The sequence below is a fragment of the Danio rerio genome, chromosome 13, assembly GCF_052040795.2.
Source record: "Danio rerio strain M-AB ecotype USA chromosome 13, GRCz13ab, whole genome shotgun sequence".
Taxonomy (NCBI): domain Eukaryota; kingdom Metazoa; phylum Chordata; class Actinopteri; order Cypriniformes; family Danionidae; genus Danio; species Danio rerio.
In genome coordinates, this window is record NC_141033.1 from 37755886 (window position 1) to 37781007 (window position 25122).

The 25122-nt window shown below is 37.4% G+C and overlaps 1 protein-coding gene across 5 annotated transcripts in view; it reads right to left on the reverse strand.

The window, feature by feature from the left end:
* The window catches only part of LOC101882067 (uncharacterized), a 180357-nt gene that overhangs the window by 16058 nt on the left and 139177 nt on the right, over window positions 1-25122 (reverse strand). The window contains exons 6-18 of one of the 5 annotated variants that reach the window (XM_087279566.1): window positions 24978-25028; window positions 11973-12073; window positions 11724-11853; window positions 11312-11361; window positions 9900-10008; window positions 9346-9504; window positions 9134-9245; window positions 8969-9021; window positions 8742-8867; window positions 7867-7946; window positions 7607-7744; window positions 4902-5101; window positions 1419-1548 (exon numbers count right to left, since the gene is read on the reverse strand). In XM_087279566.1, coding sequence (XP_087135692.1) covers window positions 1419-1548; window positions 4902-5101; window positions 7607-7744; window positions 7867-7946; window positions 8742-8867; window positions 8969-9021; window positions 9134-9245; window positions 9346-9504; window positions 9900-10008; window positions 11312-11361; window positions 11724-11853; window positions 11973-12073; window positions 24978-25028 — 1439 coding nt within the window. Of the gene's footprint in view, window positions 1-1418; window positions 1549-4901; window positions 5102-7606; window positions 7745-7866; window positions 7947-8741; window positions 8868-8968; window positions 9022-9133; window positions 9246-9345; window positions 9505-9899; window positions 10009-11311; window positions 11362-11723; window positions 11854-11972; window positions 12074-24977; window positions 25053-25122 lie in introns of all 5 variants that reach the window. The other 4 variants (XM_087279565.1, XM_087279568.1, XM_087279567.1 and 1 more) reach the window with 4 other exon arrangements.

The following is a 25122-nucleotide window of genomic DNA, read 5'->3' on the forward strand; positions in this document are numbered from 1 at the left end:
AAGTGTCTTTTAAACCGTAGAAGTTTGAAGAGATGCTGTGCGAAGAACAATCGGTTGAGAAACAGGCACACCTTCAGAAATCCCCTAACTCTTATGAGATGGGAGAGGAAGCCGTGCCAAGCCCCGGATTGTAGGATTGTGTTTCGCATGAGAAAGGCTTCCGGACTCGGTTAGAAAAGTGTGGTTGGTATTAATGATATAAGTGAGGTACTGTCAGTTACAATAATGGATTCGCAGGGCCCTGGAGTGTACTGTTGCATGCAGTAAAATGGCAACCTCAAGATGGACTATAAATCCCTAACAGAGCCAAAAGCTGCCACAACTATTAGCCACTGGGCCTCTTAGCCGCCAGTGCAGCTCAACACGGTGACCACCGAGACTTTGGGAAGAGGGAACAATCAAAGTGAGCCCAACTACTGGGAGCTCTCGTGCTTGGCCGCAATCGCAGTATCTCAACCACCTTTCCCATGCGCATACTGAAACCTAATCCCAGTCTCCAACCACGGCTACATGGAATGAAACATATTTCAGCTGAAATAAAAGTTATTGTATAGAGGGGAGGTTGTCTGCTGAGATCACTGTATTTCAGATTGAAGTCCTACGTTTGCAATCACTTTCTTCCTGTCCTCTCTGATGCACTGCAATCACGATGCATCGCAGAGATTAGAGGCGATGATGAAATATTTCCTTACTGTCAGATAATCTAGGGAAAATAAATGGCAGCCTGCTCCTTATTAGGACCCAGGCTTATATTAGTTCCCAGACTGCTCTGTGTCCTGACCTGCGCCTTTCCCCTGATTAGGTCATATGATAAACATTAGCGCCACTGCGTTTTTCCCACCAACTCAGCACCTAAAGACTGTGGCCTGAGGGCGGCAACGTGACACGCTCTTTTCTTCCAAAGCCCCAGTCGACATGTGTCCTTTCATGGCACCTCGTTAGGTCTCTACCGATGAGATGAAAGAGCCGCTTTAAAGGAGGACGGAGGTGGGAAAGAATCACAGGTACGGTCACAACGTGGATAGATTTACACCAGCGTTTTGTGTCATCCTGGCTTTTGAAAATCGAGTGGTATCAGTGCCAATGGCTCACTGTCACTAATTCACTTAGAGATTTATTTATTAAATACCAAAGATAGCATAAAGCTTATGTCGTAATGTTGCAAAAATAGCATTTATTTGGATTAATCATGTTCGTTTTTTCCTCAAATGTTTTTGTATATCCAACAAAGTGCTTGCATATTGGGAAAAGCCAAGACTGTAATGCTCACATTAGTACCATATGTTCAGCCTCATTAAAATGTGGTCTAAAATAATAACTACTGGCCTGCGTTCACATGTCAGCACTATATCATTTCATACTGCACCAGGAAACTCAGAAAACCTTGAGAAACTAGGCTGAGGGTTTCAGTTCCTTACCTTTGACTGGGTCTTCTCCAGTACTTCATGCAGGTGAGCCACCTGCCGATTGAGGTGGACCAGTGTGATCTCATCTTTAAACACCTGGCAGTTCAGCTTCATTTTTTCTAGAATTCGAACCTCTAATGGCCTGAGGAGTAAACAAGCACAAGTTGCTCCCTTGAGTTTTCGTAAAGGAACAGTTGACCGAGATATTTCCCATTTTTATCCACAGAGCGACTTAAAGTTCAGTAAGTTCTTTACACTAAGCAGTGTACAGCTTGAGAAAGGCTAGGAAAATAGTGACTAGTTAATAGTGATACATGTTTTTATGTCATTTTTATTTCAGTCATCTAATTATAGTCCCCCTGTTTATTATTATTATTACATTTCTAAACATAATAGTTTTATTAACTAATTTCTAATAACCGATTTATTTTATCTTTGCCATGATGACAGTACATAATATTTTACTAGATATTTTTCTAACCTAACTAGGTTAAATATGATAACTAGGCAGGATAGGGTGATTAGGCTATTTATTGTTTAACGATGGTTGTTCTGTAGACAATTAAATTATTTATATATAGCTTAAAGCTAATAATTTTGACCTAAAAATATTTTTAAAAAAATTAAAAACTGCTTTTATTCTAGCTGAAATAAAACAAATAAGAATTCCTCCAGAAGAAAAAATATTATCAGACCTACTGTAAAGATTTCCTTGCTCTGTTAAACATAATTTGGAAAATATTTTAAAAAGAAAAAAAATTCAGAGGGGAGCTAATAATTCTGACTTCAAATGTGCATAAAAAGGTTGACATAAGAAAAACTCCTATATGTCACAAAATGGTTTGGGACATGAGAATAAATTATAATCAAATTTTCATTTTTAGAGAAGGATTTCTTTAAGCTTTTTCTTGGATCAAGAAGCTGATCTGAACAGATTTCCAATCTTCTGTCACTTTATATCAAAGATTAGGCTTTTTATTATTCTGTGGCTGGATCTTAAATAAATGTAAGCGGTCTAAACCTATCATGTTCTCAGACACAAATATCTTAGATTGATGTCATCCAAAAACCCTGAAACTTGAAAGATTTGTTTGCATTTTTTTGCTGGGGAAATGGCCAAGCACATGAAGGACATAATGAAACAAAAAACAATAAGCCTTCAAGTTAAGTGGCTTATCAGGTAATTAATGAGGACTTGGACATTTTGATTCATGATGGTATTTTCTCACACCCTTATCCATTCCTGCTTTCAATCTGTCCAGCTTGAAAAGATGTCAGAATAAATCAAAGCCCGTAATGCTGAGAAAAAGCAGGAAACTACTGGGTGAGACCCACACTGGCTTTTCCCTTAAAACACCCTCTTTTTATTTGCACACCTCATAAATTAAACAGGTACAGATTCCCGTTTTAGGTGATAAAGCTGATCCTTCAAAAGTTATGCTTCTGTGTTTCCTTAAAAAAACAACATTGTAAGAGTGAGCAAATGGTGGGCAAACATTTAGCATTTTCTCTGAACACTATCAAAGCCATGTAGATATTTCATTTTAAAAGGGTTATTTCATCTTAAAAAATAAAAAAGTATGTTGTGTATTCACCATCATGTTGTGTCAAACCCCATAAAAGTTTTGTTCATCTTTAGAACATAGGTGGAGATATCTTTTAGATTTCTGTCAATCTGATACACTTTCATAAAAAGATCAAAATAAAAATCCATACAGTACTCATTAAAAACTTTTTTTTGGATTTTTATTTTGATCTACCTAATGCAAGTGTTCTGAAAATACACGGTGAACATATTGATTTTTTTCAAATCAACACCAATAAACATTATACACAGCCACAGCCATATCACTCTGCAGCTTAAGACAGGTTACTAACTGAAGCTAAGCAGGGCTGAGCCTGGTCAGTACCTGGATGGGAGACCACATGGGAAAACTAGGTTGCTGTTCGAAGTGGTGTTGGTGAGGCCAGCAAGAAGTGCTCAACCTGTGGTCTGTGGGAGTCCTAATGCCCCAGTATAGTGACACTGTACATTGTATAGTGAGTGCTTTCGGATGAGAAGTTAGACTGAGGTTTTGACTCTCTGTGGTCAATAAAAATCTAATGGCACTTCTTGTAAAGTGTAACCCCGGTGACCTGGCCAAATTCCTCCCATTGGCCCTTACCGATCATGGCCTCCCAATTATCCCCATCCACCTAATTGGCTCTATCACTGTCTCTCCACTCCACCTATAGCTGGTGTGTGGTGATTGCACTGACGCCATTGTCCCTTGACTGCCATTGCATCATCTAAGTCAATGATGCACACTGGTGGTGGAGGGGTGAGACACTCCTCATGATTGTGAAGCGTTTTAGGTGTATGGCCATACACGATAAATGGGCTACATAGATACACACATTACATTAAATACCAAAGCTCAACCATATCTGATTGAAATGAAAGAGCAAACCTTATTGGTACTTGCAAAAGCTCAAGCATGTCACGAATGAATCTCATTGGTGGTGCTGAAAATTTTGTTCGCTGATTAATGCTAAGGTGTGAAAAAGAGACTGCAATACATCTGTTGATCATACAAAGTGGTGATTTATCTTAAGAACACTTGTATTAAACCATTCAATTCATATGTGCTTTTTTATTTTATTTTATTTTATTTTACTGTAGATTTAGATGTATAGACTTCCAATAGATAACCTAATAATAACTAACTTATTGAATTAGAATTTTCTGCATCGAACATGAACAAATTTAGTAACACTTTAGTTTAAGTACCAATTCTCACTAACTAATGTCTTATCACCTTCCTATTTTTAAGATATTGGTTGTTTATTAGTGCTTATAAAGTACAGTACATATTCTCCATGATTTTATTCAATATCTTTAAGCCCAACTAATTCATAAACATGATCAATATAGCCTAATAACTATTAATAAGCAGCAAATTATGAGTTTATTGAAGCAAAAGTCATAGTTAATAGTTTATTAATAGAAAGAACTGCATATTAAATATTAAGAGTGACCAAAATTTCTTATGGGTCTAAAAACATCTCATGGGTATATACAGTAAATGATGATAGCATTTTTTTTAGGGTGAACTAACCCTTTAGGAAAACACATTAAACACTGACATAATGGGTCCAATCAAGAGGTGGAGCAGGCAGCAGCTTTCTCAGCACTTCAGGAAATTAGGAAAGATCTACCCATTACCGTCATCCACTGCAACCTTCAGCACTGACGCCACAGAAAAAATAAACTGTAACAGACTGTAAACAGAGCATCAAAAATCACAGGATGTGGGAAATTACACTGAGGGCATCCAAAACCAGCTGTGATCATCGCTTCTTCCAACTTTTCCTCCTAGAGGATGCAGTGCATCATTATCTATAGAGACTAAGGCATTAATGAACTGTTTCCCATGATAATCACATATAATTACTGCACTACTTTACATTAACCTCAAGAACATTTTATTCTCTATTATAATAGGATATGCTTACTTATTCTTCTGTGCTGGTGCAGTGTTGAAACTGTCCCTGAGCATTTGAAGGTTCTGTCTCTTCCTCTTCAGACTGTCCTGAGCCTCAGAGAGACGTCTCTTCACATCCGCATGGTCTGTTTGCACTGCATCCACCTCCTCCTCCTCCATCTTCTTCAGATCTGAACAGAAGGCCACCAGATCATGGTAAAGCTCCTGAACCTGGATGTCATACAGACACAGATCAGCTAAAATCAATAGCATAGAACGGGGTTATTCGTCACTTTTTTCCCCTCTGAGGGCAGGTTTATTTTTGAAAAGTCTGTTTCTGTAGAAAAACATTCTTCTATGTTTCGGCTACAGAAACGTTTTTGAACATTTCCAATGTTATTGCCAAGGAAAAAAGATGCAGTTCATTGAAAACATACAGACCCTGTGATAACATGCTCTAAAATTAGACACAGAAAAAAAACAGTTTAGCCCAAAGTCCTGGTAGCCATTACCTTGCATTTTATGAATCACAGTATTTTCATCTAAAATCTTCTTTCAAGAGTTACACTTAGCTGATGATTTATAATAAGCTTGTTTGGCATGCTGTTTTCCGGGTGAGAGACCTGAACTCAAGGAATCCTGGATCTCAGGGCTCCCTTCCGTTTGCAGAATGAGAAAGGAGATTGAGCTCAGGTAGATCTCAAAAACTTGCCCTCTGTTGTAGTCCATTTGGCTTAGTCGGTTCATACATGACATATATCTTTCTATGGTGGGAGGAAACCTGGGAACCCTGGGGAAACCCACATTGAAACGAGGAGAACATGCAAACTCTGCACAGAAACGCCACTGGGGCAACAGTGCTAGCCATGCCATGCCACCCAATCTAGGTGAAAGGGGGAGGATTCTTCCATATTTTCATTCTTCCAGATGAAAATAGTAGTGGAATGAAAACTTTGGTTATATATAGTGACTTAGGAATCATCTGATTGGAGGATCATGTGTTAGCTAATGCGGGATCATAAGCATGTGATACGCTCAAAATTAGCTTATATATTATATAATTTAATATTTTTCTGTAAAAGTCATATTCATCTTGAATGGTCAGAGGTTTATTATTAAACACGGTCATTATTTAAACACCCTTGGATTGTTCCAAACTTTTAAGCATTTCTTTCTGGGTTACAGTTTTCTTCAAAATATTTTCTTTTGTGTTTAGAAAAAAAAAAGAAAGGTTTGTAATCACTTGATGGTGAGTAAATAGTGAGTACATTTTAATATTTGAGTAAATTATCACTTTTAATTTATTTTTAAATGACTTTAAGCAACACTATATTTATCATTTATGCATTCTGTTGACTATACATAACTCTGAAGATCATCAGCTTAGCATCTGCCGCCTACAAACACTCTACTGATTAAAAGTATTTTTCATTAATCCTAACCCACTGTAAGTCTACTAACATTGTACTAAAACTCTAATAAGATAAACTTGACATGTTGTTGTAAAGTTAACATGTCTAAAACAGTCCATCAAAATAAAGTGCAAACACATATTAAATTAAAAACCAACAATAAATAATTATTAGAGAAAACCAGCATTTGCATAACCTGACCTGTAGTGCCTGCTGAGACAACAAGACCAAGAATTAATTCAACCCAGGCTCATTCAGAAAACATACCGCTATGTGAAGTTTCATAAACTAATTTCGATAGGAGCACGTGATATGATTGTGCACCGTTGGCCACTCATCCGTAATCAGTAATAATCCAATCAGAATGATCCTAGCTTAATATAAATGGATCACTTTCTCCTTATTGCACTATCTTCGTTTTGGAAGAATCCCCCCTTCCACCCCATCTCCTCTTTTTTCTCCCCTTCTAAAGGGGGAGCGATCGAGACCTACCTGATCTCGGTTCTCCTGATATGCTTCTAGACCGGGCGGGAGCCCTGGGCTCAAATATCTCCGAGCTCAGCGTTCTCTCCCGGGACAGCATGTTAAACCTGCTATAAGTGCCAAGCATATCTAAGTGGGAACTCTTGAAATACAATTCTGGAGAGCACCAAATATGTCAGAGGAGCTACGTTTTTTGCAAATCCACCAGAGGCTGTGTGTGCGTTTTTTTTAGATCTGAAATTTATGTCCCGAGTGCTATTCGTGCCTGCTGTTCTCACGTAAATCTACCAAAAGCCACTGTCGACTTACTGACCGACCGATTCCCTCCCCCTTCTCCCCCTAAACCCAACCAATAGTGTTTTCAAAAGCATCAGTTGACCCACCCACTTCCTTACATTTTCACTGTTATTTACTTGTTTATTTTATCTTTTCGTTTTTGTCCTACAGTATTTACTTTCTGGAATCTTTCTTCACTGAACCCGAAACCGATTGCCATGGTCAACTTCTCTCTGCATCTTAAGTCCGCCGATGAACATGGCAAGCTAACTGGACAAACTGGTACCAGTGGAAAAGCCATCCATACGTAGGTAAGCTGTCAGCTGTAAGCACGAAAAGAAACTGCATCATACCACCTCGGAGCGTCAGTTTTAAAGACAAAATGCAGCCATACGTACTTCTGGCTACATAATGCGTGATCTCCAGAAATGTATATAGGGCTAAGTTTTCAGAATAAGTCTGTGTTGTCTTTATTTAAAAAAAAAAGAAAAAAAAGAAAAAAGAAAATGGAAAATATTTAGTTTAGATCTCACTTTATTCCAGCAGGATGACAAGAAATATTTACTTGTATGATGACGTTTTGAAGGGAAGCCACCTGCTGGTTTAGCTCTTGGATCTTCTCGTTGTTTCGTAGATTCTTGCTCTGAACATCATCAGCAGTGCAACTGCTATCTGGTGAACCAGGACCATCTTTCTGTGTGTCCTAAAGGTTTTGTGAGGCAAAGGTAAAATTGTATACATTAAACTTTAACTCCTTGGAGATCTATATTTGTATATTGTTTTACTCCACTTTAATGTTTAGCTAAAACACGCGATTCTGTCTACCTTTTTACATAAGTGAAGCTCCATTAGTCTCGTCTCTGAGCCAGGCAATTCTCCAATCTGCTGCTCAGGGGAGATCTCATCTGAAAAACGTGGAAAAATAGAGATGGTATGTAAAAGTAAATTCACTGTGTAAATTCCAGAGCACTTACAAGCCACAAGCCATATATGATTCTCTCTGAACGCAAGGCAAAATGGCAGATCTTTTCCAAAGAAGACAAAAGAAAAAGCCCTAAAAATAATACACTAAACCGAGTGCAAGTCAGGTTTAGCCTGATTAATTATTTCATATCTTTTTCCTTTTTTGCTTATGTGTGTATAATCACACTGGCATACTTATGGCACTTATCCATAAATATATGTTAACATCTTTTACTGCAAATTATATAAAACAAAAAAAGAGTTTCTCCAGAAGAAAAATAATGTAGAAATACTGTGAAAAATGCATTGCTCTGTTAAATGCTAACAATTGGGAAATATTTAAAAAAGAAAATACATCACAGGAGGTCTAATAAATGTGACTGTATATATATATATATATATATATATATATATATATATATATATATATATATATATATATATATATATATATATATATATACATACATACATACATATATATATATATATATATATATATATATATATATATATATATATATATATATATTTTTTTTTTTTTTTTTTTTTTTTTTTTTTAATATATATATAATTCTTATAAATCGCCAGTAACCACATCCAGTAATTGAGTAATCCAGGTACAAAGAACGGATCCCAGGATGGCTATTAATTCTGACTTCAACTGTCATCTGTGATAAAGGATATATTTTAATTTAAACATATTTTATTCAATTTTGCTTATAAATATACAAGACCTTCTTTGATTTTCAAGTTGAAGTGATCTTTGTCTTCATTTATTCCCAGCATCCTCAGGCAGGACTCTATCACTTTCGCCACACTTGTTTCTTTGGGCGTCCTTAAATGAACTGTTCGATCTGAAGCTAAAACAAAATAGCAGAAATAAATATTTGCCAGAGCTCTAAAAAATAATTTGTGAAAAATGCTTGACAGTTATTTGGTATAGAATTGTATAAAACTGTACCATTTACTGTGATCTCCATGAGATGAGAGTTCTTCTGAAATCTTTGCTCCTGTCTGTGAATGAAAACATGACATATTCAGGCCAATCTATGAGTGCTGGTACGCAAACAATGTAAATGCAATATTGGAAAGGTTTCACATTGTATGAAGAGGAAGGGCACTCTACCTGAATTTGAATGAACAGCGGTTCGTGTTGCCAACTTGCGGAGAAGATTTTGACTTGGTCATGGAAACCAAAGCCGCTGTGAATATCTCAACATTGTGTGGACCAAACCTTTCTATTGGAGGAAAAAAACAAGTGAGGCAAACTTTACAAGACTGATACAACAAAAGCACTAAGACGTGAACTCAGAACAATTCATGACTGTGTTATGGTACCCAGGAGGGAGTCGAGTCTTTGGGTGGTGGAGTTTGGTGGGTGTAACTCATGGTAAATGGCAGACAGCAGCCTCTCTCTATCCTCCAGATTGGACACTTGAAGGATTTCAAGAGTCTTGAGATCAATAGAAGCGATGTGAGATCCACTGAACTCTGCCTCTGTAGGGTTTGATCCACCCAAAGCCACAAAATGATCATTAACATCTCTTCAAACTGTTTTTTTCTGATAAATAACACCAATGGATCTCTAAAATAGCTCTTTATTGGTTAGAATACTTTGCGAAAAAGGTCTTGCGAATCATTAACTAGCAATAGTAAAAGTCTCGACGGTGCTATATAGGCTAGTAGATGTTGTTTTTCCTCTCTTTTTAAAGTGATGCATGGAAATACTTCTTAAACTGATGCAATAACTTAAAAGTGTAAATGAGTAATGCGTAATGTGAACACTTATTGGTTTGTGGTCTATGCATTTGTCTTTTTGAATGTTTAGCAGAATTAAAACATTTAAAAAGGGTGGGAAAATGACAAAAACAAATGTGCAAACTCTATTTTACCTCTAATGAAGGGCAGGCATTTCTCTAGACCAATATTACTAAACCACTGGCAGACCTCATCCATGTTCAGCTCTGCTAGATTTTTGGCTCTGTACCCATTAGAATCCTGCTAAACACAGACAGATACAACACAAACACGCAATACATACATACAGCTTTTAAAGTTCAGGACACGCATGCATGCAGACACATTCATCAACTTGAAATAACTGGTTGTGAACATCCTCCTGCATGTTCGTGGGGAATTAACGCGATGAAAGACGAGTCCACACAAAAAAACTAATTTAGAACATTCCACCATAAAAGAGTGAAAATAGGACTTTAACTGTTTTTTCTTTAACCAGGGAGAATTTCTTTAACTATGGAACCCATGAAATGCTGCATGAGTGTACTTGCGTATACCCTACAGCTGTGGATGCTCTGAATGTAAAATGAGGAGTGTTTTCACGTGTAACTACTGCTGTTTTTAGAAACGTGTTGTTTGCAACAGTACACTACCTGACAAAAGTCTTGTGGCTTATTCAAGTTTTAGCAACATCAAATAATAGCATGCAAAGGCTTCAAATAAGCCAAATAAAATATGGTCATGCCTTGATTTTTAATTATTTAATTAGGACAGTAAGGTCTGACTTTGCTGAGACAAAAGTCTTGTCACTTAACAGAAATAATGTAGAGTATAGAATATAAAATCACGGTGCAGTGAAAAAAGAATGAATATTGTGTATGACTCCCATGAGCTTGGAGGACTTCATACATACATTTCTGCAATGACTCAAATAACTCATTAATAAAGTCACCTGGAATGGCAAACAAAGCGTTCTTGCAGGACGCCCAGATTTCATCAAGATTCTTTGAATTCATCTTCATTCTGTTCTATGAGACTTGCATTTATAAAGGCCCCATCTATACTTCAGGCTGTTGATGTTGCCATCCACTCTGCAGATCTCTTGCACGCCCCATACTGAATGTAACCCCAAACCATGACTTTTCCTTCACCAAACTTGACTAAATTCCGTAAGAATCTTGGGTCCATGCGGGTTCCAATAGGTCTTCTGCAGTATTTGTGATGATTGGAATGCAGTTTAACAGATAATTAATCTGGAAAAAATCTACCTTCGGCCACAAACGATCAACTACCATTAATTAGTTGCTTTTACAAGTGGGATCGAAGTCTAGACTTTAGTCAGGGGGTGTATCATCAAGCAGAGCCTTTTATGTTACTGACTGCGAATGGTTTTTTGAATAAAATTTGCACAATTTTAATAAGCACTAAAATTAGTGCTTAAAATCGTTCATAGTTTTATGGTTTACTGGACATTACATCCTAAAAATGAGACTAAGAAAAGAAGAGAAATGAAACTCTCTAAGTAAAGCCAAAATGCTGTCAGTATACTTTTCACATTCAGCGTTACCTTCATTGCGTTTTCTCCAGTGTGCTCCTTTGACTGAGGAATGTAGGATGCTGGGAAGAGGGGAAATAACAAGTTCACAGTCTTGCTAAAAAAAGACAAGCCTTAATGTGTATGCTAGTTTAGCATTACTGCTAGTTTGGGATCTTGCTTTAAACCTGGTTGAAAATCCAATAACACTTTTTGGTTTCCTAATCAAAATGGATTGGCCAAATATTATATTATAACTAAAAATCAATCTTTTTGTTAACTTGAATTCTTTTTACTAGAAGATATTTTGTACTGTTTTGTTGTGGTTAAGCTAACCAAGAAACCCTAACTGGATATGCTAGTTAAAAGGCCTAGAGGGAGACTGCTTAAAGTATTAGCAACCTGGCCTTTGCCATCCAGGCAATAGATCATATCACGCATTTACCAACAGTTATCCTTCTTTGACGTGGAGATTCCTCATCTTCAAGGATTTCATCTTGTTTTTGACATGCAGAGTGAAAGGTTTGACTTCTTGGCACCGGATCGCCCAAACTACAAGACCTAGTGGCTGGATTCTGATGACAAACAAGGGTCAAATCACATATTCTGTGTGAAATATGAATTATGGCAATGAGCTGCTAATCACTGTTTTCAGTTGTATTAATTAACAGACATAATCATCAAGTGCTTTTACCTTCTGGTGTGTTAGCATGCTCATCTTACAGCTTAGCGGTAGTAGCCTCAACTCTTCCTTTAGCAACTCACGGCTGCTGGCATCCTTGCTGCTCAAGTCATCTAAATGAGTAAAACAACACATCAACAAAGATATCAGCATTATTAACAGATGCCTACTAAGCGGATGGGAAAGAACTTTTGGGTCCGGAGAAGTCCCAACTCTGTCTGGGTCATTGAGTCCATCTCTGGGAAACAAAACAAGTAGAACTTCAAGCTAACATGGGAAAAATTGGTTCGAAAGTCAAGTCTGGATACTAAAGAACACCATATTTGGTGTATTGAGCTCTGTGGAGAAAACTTGAAAGCTTGGTTGGAATTTGTCAAATTAATATTGTCAGCCGGAAACAGGTACTTAATCTCTGTATGCTAGCGCTAAAACTTAAGCTAATAATGTTGAGGGAAGAATGAAGGCATTTTTTTTTTTTGCTGTAGTTGTTTTTGGTTCTGTGGCATCAGTCATCAATGATTTATCACAAGCCTTTTCTGCATACTTTGTACTTACATGCCAGTACACTGCTGAACTGTGGGATATTGCAAAACTGGGTTGACAGTGAAAAGGACAAGTGAGGTTCTGTCTGGCCAGTGGCATACTTTAGTGACCAGTGACATGCTATGTTTTCCCACAGACAGCAGACATTCTAACATTCCCATAACCGCAATGCTTTCTGAACCCCTCCTCCCCTTCCTTCATAAAAAGCAGGAAAAACAAACAAGTGCTGGGAATTGACACACTCAAACGATGGCCTAAAGTCCTATCAAATATCCATTCTTGAATCCCTGTTGAACATAAGAGGAAACGCTATATGTTCGGCATTGATGCCAGGTTTGTACATTGCCTGAGGAAACCAACAGGCTTGTCAATTCAGCAAAAGATGTTGGGAAATTTGACCAAAGGCCCTGTTTTCACCTGATATTGATATGTTTTCAGTGATCTGATCATAAGTGGTCAGCTAACGCATAAAACTGAGGTCTATTTTCTTACTTCTCAAAACACTTGCAAAACGAAATAGAGTTAGATAAACTTGCTTAGCATACAAATTAGCACATTTAAAAAAGCAGCTATGCTACAATGGAGGACACCATAATGTGAATCTAAGCTCAAGCCCACTCAAGCCCAGTTTATTGACCTTATTCTAAAATGCGGAAGTGCGCCTGTTTTCGCGATTGTCTTAGAACTTCCGATTCAGTCGCTTATGGTAGAAATGACTAGGAATAATAAACGGCAGAAAATGGCCAAACTACTTCCTCAACAAACAAATGTTTGCATGACTACACAGACCAAGTAGCATAATATAATAAGAAAATATTAAATTGCAACATCAAGCAGCGTAACGAGCAGTTGTTAACGTCAAAAAATGAATGGAAGTGAATGTGACCGGAAGTCGCAAGACAAAAATATTCAAATGGCAGCGCCCGCTCGTCAGCTGAGAATAAGGTGAATATACTAGCTTCAATTGATTGCACATCCCCTCCACGTAGAGAAAAAACTATTTTTTTTCTGTGTTCTGTCTGTGTTGTTCAGCAATAACACTTCCAAATTGCTTGTCATTGTGACATGTAATTAAATTTTTGTGTGTCAGGGTAAATCGAAGGATATGCAACTGTGTGACTTATGCCAAGCCTTAAGTCACAATTACAGTGAGAACAATTCTACAGTGAAATAATGATATATTGGCTTTTTAAGTAAGTTTAGGCAAACAGTTTATATGGACTGATTTTAAACAAAATACATTCTGTTCAACTTGATTTGTTTGTTTAATTTCATTCCATATAAATTGTTTGCAACCACTTACCTTAAAAAAATATTTCAGTGTTTTTTATCGAGCATACTCATAAACAATTATGGGCATCACTAGGCCACTTTTAGGGGGGCTCTAACTTGTTTTTCCTTTAATCAGGATATCACAGCTGTGCCGAGCAAGAGAACAAGGTGTGTTTGTTGATAGATTGTTATAAATTTCCAGTTCTTTGCTGTAGAAAGACTTGTGTCACTTGTAGTCCTATGTCATAGGTAGTAATTGGGTTTCCCATCTAATGTTTTTTCCAGCGAAAGTGCAACTCTTAACGAACGATTTGCTATGTTTATTCATTCATTAACTTTCTTTTCGGCTTTGTCCCGGTGGTTGAACCACAACGAAATGAACCGCCAACTAATCCAGCATATGTTTTATGCAGAGGATGCCCACAACAAAACACTGGGAAACACTCATGCACTCTTGCATTCACACACATACAATATGGCTATTTAATTCAATTCACCTACAGTCCCTGACAAAAGTCTTGACGCTTATCTATTTTGTAGAAACACCTGCTATTAACCTGACTTTGATCAATTGGTGTTAGAAATAACTCATATGAAAAGCTAAAACCCTCCCAAATGATGTTTAATGCACTAAAATAAGTTCAGTTTTACTAAAAAAAGATTTATCATTTAATCAAGACAGAAAAGTCACATTTTAGAAAGACAAAAGTTCTGTCGCCTATTCAGAAATTGAACAAATTTACTGGAAATAAAAAAATATGTCAGCAAATGAAGTAGTGGTGCTGTGAGATCCAAATTTATTATCTTGTATGACTTCCATGAGCTTGAAGGACTGCATCCACATGGTTTGGCAAGAATTCATTCAATTTATTGATGAAGTCATCAGGAAATGCAAAGAAAATTGTCTTGCATGCCTCCCAAAGTTCATCCATATTCTTTGGTTTCATCTTCTATGCTACCTCTTTCATTCTACCCCATATGCTTAATCATGTTCATATCTAGTGACTGGGCTAGCTAATCTTGGAGCATCTTGATCTTCTTCGTCTCGAGAAACTTTGATATGGAAATGTAATTTTCAATGGAGCACCATCCTCCTACAGAATTTGGCCTCTTTTATAGTTGAGAATATAAGGAGTAGCAATAAGATTTCTTGGTATTTTAAACCTTTCACCCTGCAGATCTTTTGCACACCCGATACTGGATGCAACCCCAGACCATGATTTTTCCACCACCAAACTTCACTGTTTTTTGGGTGAATCTCTGATCCTTGATATTTATGGTGACTGTGGTGTAATTTAACAAAAGATTAATCTGAAAAATCCACCTTCTGCCACTTTTCCAGCGTCCATCTTTTTAGCAGGCTGTGGCTCTTGGCAAATACCACACGTTTTTTAATTGTCTTTTGTTTAGCGCTGGCTTCAGGGCACTGATTTGGCCATGGAGGCCATTTCGAGACAGAATCCAAACTGTTTCGGTTGACACAGGGACTTCAGGTGACCCGGTCTCGTGGAACTCTGCTTCAGTGGAAAATGGGCTGGCCTTGCATTTTCGAGCCAACAAACAGTCCTCTTGAGCAGATGTCTTGCGGGGTCTTCCTGACCTGGGCTTGTCAAAAACGTCTCCAGTCTCTATAAAACTTTTTTTTTAATCCTCTGTAATTGACGCTGAGACACTTTAAAGGTGTCTGCTACATCAGCAGTGGATTTGGTCTTCAGCCTCTTGATAATCAACACTTTAGTCTCAGGGTGAATCTTAGATATGTTTGCAGAGGTCTAGTTGCAGTTGATGTGGAGGTCTAGTGTACTGGGGTTCTTTTTATACACACCTAAGAACTAATTGATTCATTATTAGTCATATGTGAAGCTCATATGACAAGGTGACAACACTTATGTCTTTGCAAAAATTGACTCAATTGGTGTTCCCAAGCCGGAAATATTATAATACTTTTGACAATTGACAGCTGTTGAGATTAAAATGAGCCAATTCTGGTAAAAGAAATCTTGATTAGATATATATTTGAGTGACACTTCTGGTCAATTTGTACACAAGCAACAAGACATTTGTCAGGGACTGTACAGTGCATGACTTTGGACTGTAGGGGAAACCGGAGCACCCGGAGGAAACCCACAACAACATGGGGAGAACATGCAAACTCCACACAGAAATGCCAACTGACCCAGCAGAGGCTCGAACCAGCAACCTTCTTGTTGTGAGGCAATTGTGCTACCCACTGCACCACAGTGATGCTGTGCTATTATCACAGTGCATGTGGCATTAACTATAGCATGCTTTCATGCACAGTATTAAACAGAGTAACAGAACGCATTTAACATATCAGAGTGACATCAGAGTGAAACATCATGTGTTGTATTGTATTAAAAATAATTTCCTGTTATGACTTAAATTATGGTTGTGAAATATTTTAATTAGCCTGTATGTTTTTTTTATAATTCTATATTTATGCCATTCTGAATTAGAAGAGTGACAGTTTATTTATTTAATACATGGAAAAATGAAATTGTAAGTGTTTTGTACTACAGTAAATTGGTGTGTGTTGAGCCTATTTGGTTCATTTAGAACTCAAATGGCTATGTGGCCAAATACTACATATATATATTTTTTAAATATATGTAAATTTATATTAAAAAATGTACAATTAAAAAAATTATATATACTGTATACAGTTGAAGTCAGAATTATTAGCCCCCTGAATTATTAGCTCCCCTGTTTATTTTTCCCCATTTTCTGTTTAACGGAGAGAAGATTTTTTTTCAACACATTTCTAAACATAATAGTTTTAATAAGTCATTTCTAATAACAATAATGATTTATTTTATCTTTGCTATGATGACAGCAAATGATATTTTATTAGATATTTTTTTAGACACTTCTATACAGCTTATAGTAAAATTTAAAGGCTTAACTAGGTTAATTATGTCAACTAGGCAGGTAAGGATAGTTAAGCAAGATATTGTGTAATAATAGTTTGTTCTGTAAAAAAATTATCTTTCATTTTTTCCAAAAATATATAGCTTAAAGAGGCTAATAATTTAAAATGATTTAAAATGTTTTTAAAAAAAGAAAAACTGCATAAAAAAAAAAAAAAAATATATATATATATATATATATATATATATATATATATATATATATATATATATATATATATATATATATATATATATATTCCAATATAACAAATAGAAGAAATAAATTTTAACAAATATATATTTTGTTTACCCCCATAAAGAGCTGAGCCCCCTAAAATGAAAATCCTACAATTGCCTGTCAAGATTTTTTTTATACATAAATGCAAAAAACAATGCACCACACTATCCATAAAAATAAAAATCACAACTTTAAGAACAATAAGAAATATTTTTGTCCTCACAATCAGCATTTTACACTGAATTCTAGGATTATGTGGTACTTAAGACTATAGTAATGCTGATGCTGAAATTCAACCTACCCGTCACAGGAATGCATTATATTTATATAGACTCTTTACAGGTAAATATCTGAAAAATACAAGTTAAAACATCCATATATTCAATACAATTATCTCTTAAAATGTAACAAATTAACTAAGCTTTCTCAACAATAACACCTCCCTAAACAGTATATTTGTATTTTCCTTCTGGGAGACTCCAGACATCTAACTGGCCGGCACCATCATACTGAGCACTGGAGCCCTATTGGTTTTTTTTCTTCACCCTGATGACTCATGACTGAGCTGCCAAATGCAGTACAAACCACACCATCAAGCTGGAGGACGACATTGCAGCACTGGGCCTCATCAGCGACAATGTTGAGTCATCATATAAAACCAAGCTGGAGTATCTAGCAGACTGCTGTGCATATAACAATTTCTCTCAAAATGTTGACAAAACAAACGAAGGCACAGACTTCAGAAAGCCTTACACTGACCACCACCCATATCGCTTCAAAGGGTGTCCTGTAGAGACGATATGGATACGTTTTTGGTCTGAACATCCCTTGCACCACCTCACTAGCCAAAAAAGCACAGCAGCGTCTCTTTCCATCCACCCTTCCTGACCACAATTCTACACAAAAACAATTGTAAGCATTCTAACAACATGGTTTGGAAAATGCAATGATTCAGACCACAGGGTCTTGCGATGCCTTGTAAAAACAGCTGAGAGAATTATTGGAAGCCTTATCTTTACCACAAACAGAGTATGAGAACAAGACCCAGAGCATCACATAAAATATGTAAGATCTCACTAGTCCCAACAATAATCTTGCTGGCCCCTAAAAAGACATACTGTACTTGCATATAGGGGCTAACAAACGTTCACTGCGAAGCTCCTCTGACACATACAGCACTGTCCTTCCCTCTTAAAGATGAAGAACTGACATTTTAGCTCCAGCCATATCAAAATGCAGCCCAAGACCGATTAGTGGGGCCAGACAGAATCTGCGGATATTTTTTTGCTATTTCTGCAGAAAATTTTGTTTAAAAAAATCTGCGTATTTATGCAGAATGATTTTGGCAGTATTGAAACTAAAAAACTTAATACATGAAATAAAAAAATAATAGCTTTTTAACTTTTATTTAATGTTTACAATGCAAATCCATCTAGATCCACTTATTTGATGAACAAAGCACGTCTCTCAAGTATTTAAAAAACAGAAACTGTTACTATATAAACTGTATTGTAAATAAATCATATGCACATTTTCATATTAGACAAAAGTATTACTGAAATTAATAAAAGAAACTTAATAAATATAAATTTACACACATTTACACAAGTAAATACACAGACTCAATGATGGGCTAAAAATCTGCGTAAATCTGGAGATTCCGTGTGGGTCTACAGATTATTCACTGAAGCTAAGCAGGGCTGAGGTACCTGGTCAGTACCTGGATGGGAGACCACATTGGAAAAACTAGGTTGCTGTTGGGGGTGGTGTGAGTGAGGCCATCAGGGGGTGCTTAACCTGTGGTCTGTGAGAGTTCTAATGCCCCAGTAAGCTGAAGGAGACACTATATTGTCAGTGAGCACCATCTTCGGATGAGACGTTAAACTTGTCGTAAAAAGTGGTGCAACCCTGGTGTCCTGGCCAAATTCCCTCCATTGGCCCCTACCAAATCATCCCCATCCACCGAAATGGCTCTATCACTGACTCTTCACTCAACCTATAGTTGGTGTGTGGTGAGCGCACTGGCTGCCATTACAACATCCACTGGTGGGGGTGTGGAGGGAGCCCCCCTCCCCCTCATGGTTGTAAAGCGCTTTGGGTGTATGGCCATACACGATAAATGTGCTATATACATACACATTACATTACATTAAATTTCTTTAGCCCCTCTAAACTGATGTTTCTTGGTTGTTTTGTTGCATAAATATGCTATAAATGCAATAAATGTGACCATGATCACCTTAATCAAAAAGTATACAGTAACGCAAAATTATGCAGTGCTTAAAAATATTATTTTGACTAAAATATTAGGAGGCAGCTCATTAAAGAAATTCTTAGTTGCTTATTCATTTATTCATTTTCTTTTCACCTTAGTCCACTTTATTAATCTGGGGTCAACACAGCTGAATAAACCGCCAACTAATCCAGCAATTGTTTTACGCACTGGATGCCCTTCCAGCTGCAACCCATCACTGGGAAGCATCCATACACACTCATTCACACACACACACCACAGACATTTTTTATCTTATCTCTAATTTACCTATACCGCATGTTGTTGGACTTGTGGGAGAAACCTGAGTACCATGAACATGCAAACTCCACACAACTGGGTCCAAACTGACCCAGCCGAGGCTCGAACCAGTGACCTTCTTGAACCAGTACCCTCTGCGTCCCTCTTATTGCTTATATACATTATTTTATCATTAACTGTGATCATATGATAATGCATGCATGTATCTGTGCTTTACATCCATGACTTCATCACATTTACCTTTCTAAATCAAGTAATAATGTAACTGTAGGCAAACAATGCAGACTTTGTGCAGACTTAGAAGTAATTATTTAACCAAATTGAGTTGTGACAGGGGTGGGAAATGACCAGAATTCCCTACTTAATTTATTCCCAGCTTACTGTAAACATAATGTTTAATGGAAATGAATTTAGGTACAGCCAGTAAACACCAAATGTCAACTTAAATCTCAGTTAGCGGCAAACTAGCATTAGCACATTAGCATGTTAAATTTCATAAATAAATGTAATTGAATAAATTTATTCCAACCAAGTTATGGTTGAAATGACTATAAATGTGACTTGACTTGACACGCAGAAATAAGGGAGAGTGACTTGATTCCAGTGCAAATAAATTGTGAGAGCAAAACGACCTTTAAACTGCCATTCAGAATTCGTCCAGATTCCAGCACCAACTGTGCAAAACTGTCCTATTTAAACAACAAACAAGATCCTTTTTACCCACCAACCTACACTTAAGCTATCAAATAAATCTATTCATATTGTAATTAAGTCTGTTCAAAAAGAACAAAAGTGCAAAACATGATGATTAGAAATGAGACAGCGTCTCAGTTTGTTTAGTCCCCAGATAGATCTAAAATGGTCCCGCGAAGGAAAGGAGGCTTTCAGAAACTGGGCCACTTCACACGGTCTGTGCTGTACAGTCAGCTCTGGTCGTTCTAGACAGTGAACAGGAAGAGGATATGTTCCCTGAGACTGCAGGGAAAACTCAGTAAAGCCAAGGACTTAACACAGGTCAAGATCTGAGGGAGACAAAAACGAGATTTCGCTTCAGGAGAATAGCATGCATATGTGCTGTTCTTCAACACATTCTCCTCCTTGCAAACAGCCAGTAAATTGCAAACTGGATTACTCGAAAACCATGTGGCCGAAGGAGGTAGAGGTAGAGATATTTGTAGGATCAGAGCGAAAGGGGCCTTTGGGATCGTGGGAAGTATCTAGGTCTTTCCGCCCTGCCAGCTGTTTCCCCCAAGTCTCCATTGCACTCTGTACCAGTGTGAAACACGGCACCGGAGAATACGGTTTCCTTTGAACCAAACTCGCTGAACTTTAAGAAGAGTGAGTTATGAAAAACTGTTCAAATGCTGGAAACGATTTAGCACACCTGTGCTGTCAGGGCATATATTTATTCAGATCTGACAATGCTCTTACAGGCCTTGATACACTTGATATACAATATGATATACAATATATTTGTTCTTTGGTTAGAGGTAAAAAGAAGTTTGAAATACCTTTGCAGAAATATACTGTTAGCAAACGTCCCATTGTTGCCCCCACAATTGGCCTGCAAATTACCTTAATATGAAAACATAAATACATATTGTGCACTTTCCTATCAATAATAAATGAAACCAAACAAAAAGCTGTGAAATCAACAATTAAGAAAGCATCTGACAAAAGGGATATAGATGTGTTGTAAATAAATCAGCATTCCATTCATTCATTTATTCGCTTAATCTCCTTATTAACCAGGGGTCGCCTCAGCGGAATCAACCACCAACTTATCCAGCAATTATTTTACGCAGCGGATGACCTTCCAGCCACAACCCAAAACTGGGAAACACCCATACGCTCTTGCATTCACACACATTCACTACAGCCAATTTAGCGTATTCAATTCATCTACAGTATACCTTCAGTCTTTGGACTGTAGGGGAAAACAGTGCACCCAGATGAAACCCACGTGAACATGGGGAGAACATGCAAACACACAGAAATGCTAACTGACCAAGCCAGGGCTATCTGAATTCCAGTCACAACATTTGCAACAAGAATCAGTCCAAGGCACTCGAGTAAAGTGAAAAAATTAAAAAGCCTTTATTCACATGGCTAGATCTCTAAAAACCAACGCGTTTCGGCAGAAGTCTGCCTTCATCAGGGTAACAGTCACTCTTACCCCAGAGCGCTTTTTGTTTTGTTTTTTCCAGTCACAACATATTTATTTAAATAGCACTTCATATAATAGACTGCTTTAAAGCAGATCTACACAATTAAATATAAAAAAACACTGTTCGAAGTAAAACTTCAATTTATATTTTAAGGCAGCTTATTGATGTGTTTATGTTTTTTTTACTTGTTTCTAATCTCAAAAGACTTGACAGAAGAAATGTACAGGAAAGATTTCCACATTCAAAAAGGAAAGCCTCAGTGCACACCTAGCTATTGTGAAATTGCTGCTTAGTGTTTCGAAAGTGTTAACCAGCCGAAGCAAAGTTTTCTGTAAAAGTTGCTTTGAAATGTCAAATAAAATTCCTGGTAAAAAAAATCCACAGACCCAAGACAGGTGCCATTTATGATCTCTAATGGGGAATAAATGCACTAGATCCTTTCCAAGGTGCTCCCAGCTCTATGACTTCATCAACTCCTCCAGAAACTGTACCTGGATGATGGAAGGTTTCAGTGGCGCTTCTGATGGTGAGTCGAGCCTGGTTTGTTAAGTTTTTGTCGGTGTTGGCAGGAGGATTTGCCCTCGGGACACCAACTGCAGGTGCTACGTCATAATCACGCTCCTTTAAGAGCAAGCTCCTGATTGGTTAATTTGACGCAAATGTCTGCTAAAGTTCAGATTTTCAAATCGCGTAGTTCGCAAGTTAAATAAACACTTTTAAATAAACACTATCTATTCGCATCTTTGCATTGGCAACATGTAAATCACTCAAGCTTGACGCTTCATCCACGTCTGGTGTGAATGCACCATGATACTTTCAGCCACAAGGGGGAGCCTGAAATGTTTCTAGTTCCACTTTTGTGAGGCACACTTGGTGCCTATTTCCCACCATGTGATTCCATTTCCCAAGGACCAAAGTTCAAAGTGTTTACCAACCGGTGCAAAAGCTCTATGTAGATCACTTTAGCAAACTGTTTCAAACTTAAGAAAAAAAAACAAAACTATCCACTATTGTCCACTCAACTATCGAGCAATTCCCACGGATTCAAGGTAGTTCAATGATGTTAACCAACCAGAGCTCTTTCAGAAAGTTTGCTTTAGCAAGCAGTTACAAACTCTAAAAAGACATTTATTTTGGCCTATGATAAAAAATTATTTAAAAAAATTACATGATATCACTTTGTTTTCTAATACAGATCTAAGTACAGCGGGGATTTAAAAAAGATACTTATTGGTATTGGGCTGACTCATTCATAGAAGATTTGTGGCTCCTATATGTGTTTAAAGGTTTCAGGCTGCACTTGAGAACAGGTCATGTGGCTTTACGTTGGGGAATCATCAGATAAAGTTGCATAAATGCAGTCCCTTGCTACAGCATAGACACCATTGTCCTTAAACAGTTTTCCCTTTGGTCACAGCACAACACCTCAGTTGGTGTCATTTTTTCAGACCAAACAATAAGGACAAGAGCAACAGCACACCGCTCTAAAGGGTCTAAATATCTTTGTCGTGAGGACTTGCTTTGTGCATGATGGGACCTGCACAGTGGCATGTCCACCCACACCCTCTGAACTGTGCCCTTTCCACTGAAAACCACACCTGGATGAGTAAAAATCCCAAAAAAGATGAGTCATGAAAGACAAGATATCAGCATTTCAGACATTCAAGTGGATGGTGAGCAATCCAGACTGTCTTAGATATCAGTTTCACTGAAGAACTATATTAATCAAAGGTTATACAGTGCATCCGGAAAGCATTCATGGCTTATCACTTTTTCCACATTTTTTTATGTTACAGCCGTATTACACAATGGGTTAAAATCATTTATTTCCTCAAAATTATAAACACAATACACCATAATGACAAAGTGATTTTATTATTATTATTTTTTAATTGTTGTAAATTTATCAAAAACCTGAAAAATCACATCTACATAAATATTCACAGCCTTTGCAATTGAAGTTCTAAATTGAGGTCAGGTACATTCTGTGTCCACTGATCATTCTTGAGATATTTCAGCAGCTTAATTAGAGTTCACCTGTGGTAAATTCAATTGATTGGACATTATTTGAAAAGGCATACACCTGTCTATATGAGATCCCAGGGTTGACAGTGCATGTCAAAGCACAAACCAAGCATGAAGTCAAAGCAATTGTCTGTAGACCTCCGAGACAGGATTGTCTCAAGGCACAAGGCTGGGAAAGGCTACAGAAAAATGTCTGCTGCTCTGAAAGTTCCAATGAGCACAGTGACCTCCATCATCCATAAGCAAAAGATCCACCAATCAGGCCTGTATGGTAAAGTGGCTAGACGGAAGCCACTCCCTGCCTGGAATTTGCCAAAAGGCATCTGAAGGACTTTCAGAACATAAGAAACAAAATTCTCTGGTCTGGTGTTCAAATTGAACTCTTTGGGTGAATGCCAGGTGTTACGTTTGGAGAAAACTCGGCACAGCTCATCACCAGGCTAATACCATCCCTACAGTGAAGCATGGTGGTGGCAGCATCATGCTGTGGGGATGTTTTTCAGCAGTAGAAAGTGGAAGACTAGTCAGGATAGAGGGAAAGATGAATGCAGCAATGTACAGAGACATCCTGAATGATAACCTGCTTTAGGGGGCTCTTGACCTCAGACTGGGGCGAAGGTTTATCATCCAGCAGGACAATGACCCAAAGCACACCGCCAAAATATCAATGGAGTTGCTTCACAACAACTCTGTGATTGTCCTTGAGGGGCCCAGTCAGAGCCCAGACCTAAATTCTATTGAACCTCTCTAAAGAGATCTGAAAATGGCTGTACATTGTCGCTTCCCATCATCACGTTGCTGATAGAGCTTGAGAGGAACTGCAAAGAGGAATGGGCAAAAATTCCCAAAGACAGGTGTGGCGAGCTTGTGGCATCATATTCAAAAAGATTTAAGGCTGTAAATGCTGCCAAAGGTGCATCAACAAAGTATTAAGCAAAGACTGTGAATACTTGTGTACATGTGAGTTTTCAGGTTTTTTATTTTAAATAAATTTGCAACAATTAAAAATATATATTTTTATATTGTCATTATGGGATATTGTGTGTAGAATGTTGAGGAAATAAATTAATTTAATCCCTTTTGGAATAAGGCTGTACAAAATATGGAAAAAGTGAAGCGCTATGAATATTTTCCGGATGCAGTGTATACTGTAGAGCTGAACATATTTTTGATGAGCACACACTATCATGTCTTGTGATTAGATGAAAAACATTTCTCATTCCTTCTGTTTCTAGGCACATCCTGCATATGCAATTGAATTTTGCCAATAGCATTGTTCAAATGAATCACATATAAAAAGAGACTCACCCAGATTGTGTTCAGTGAACTGCAGCAAACTGATTCCAGTATTGAGGCTTTCTGACAACACAAACGAACAAGTGACTATTTCAGAATGTATAATGACAAAGGTCAATCTACTCTGCTACGGAGTTCCTCACATTGCTGTAGCTTC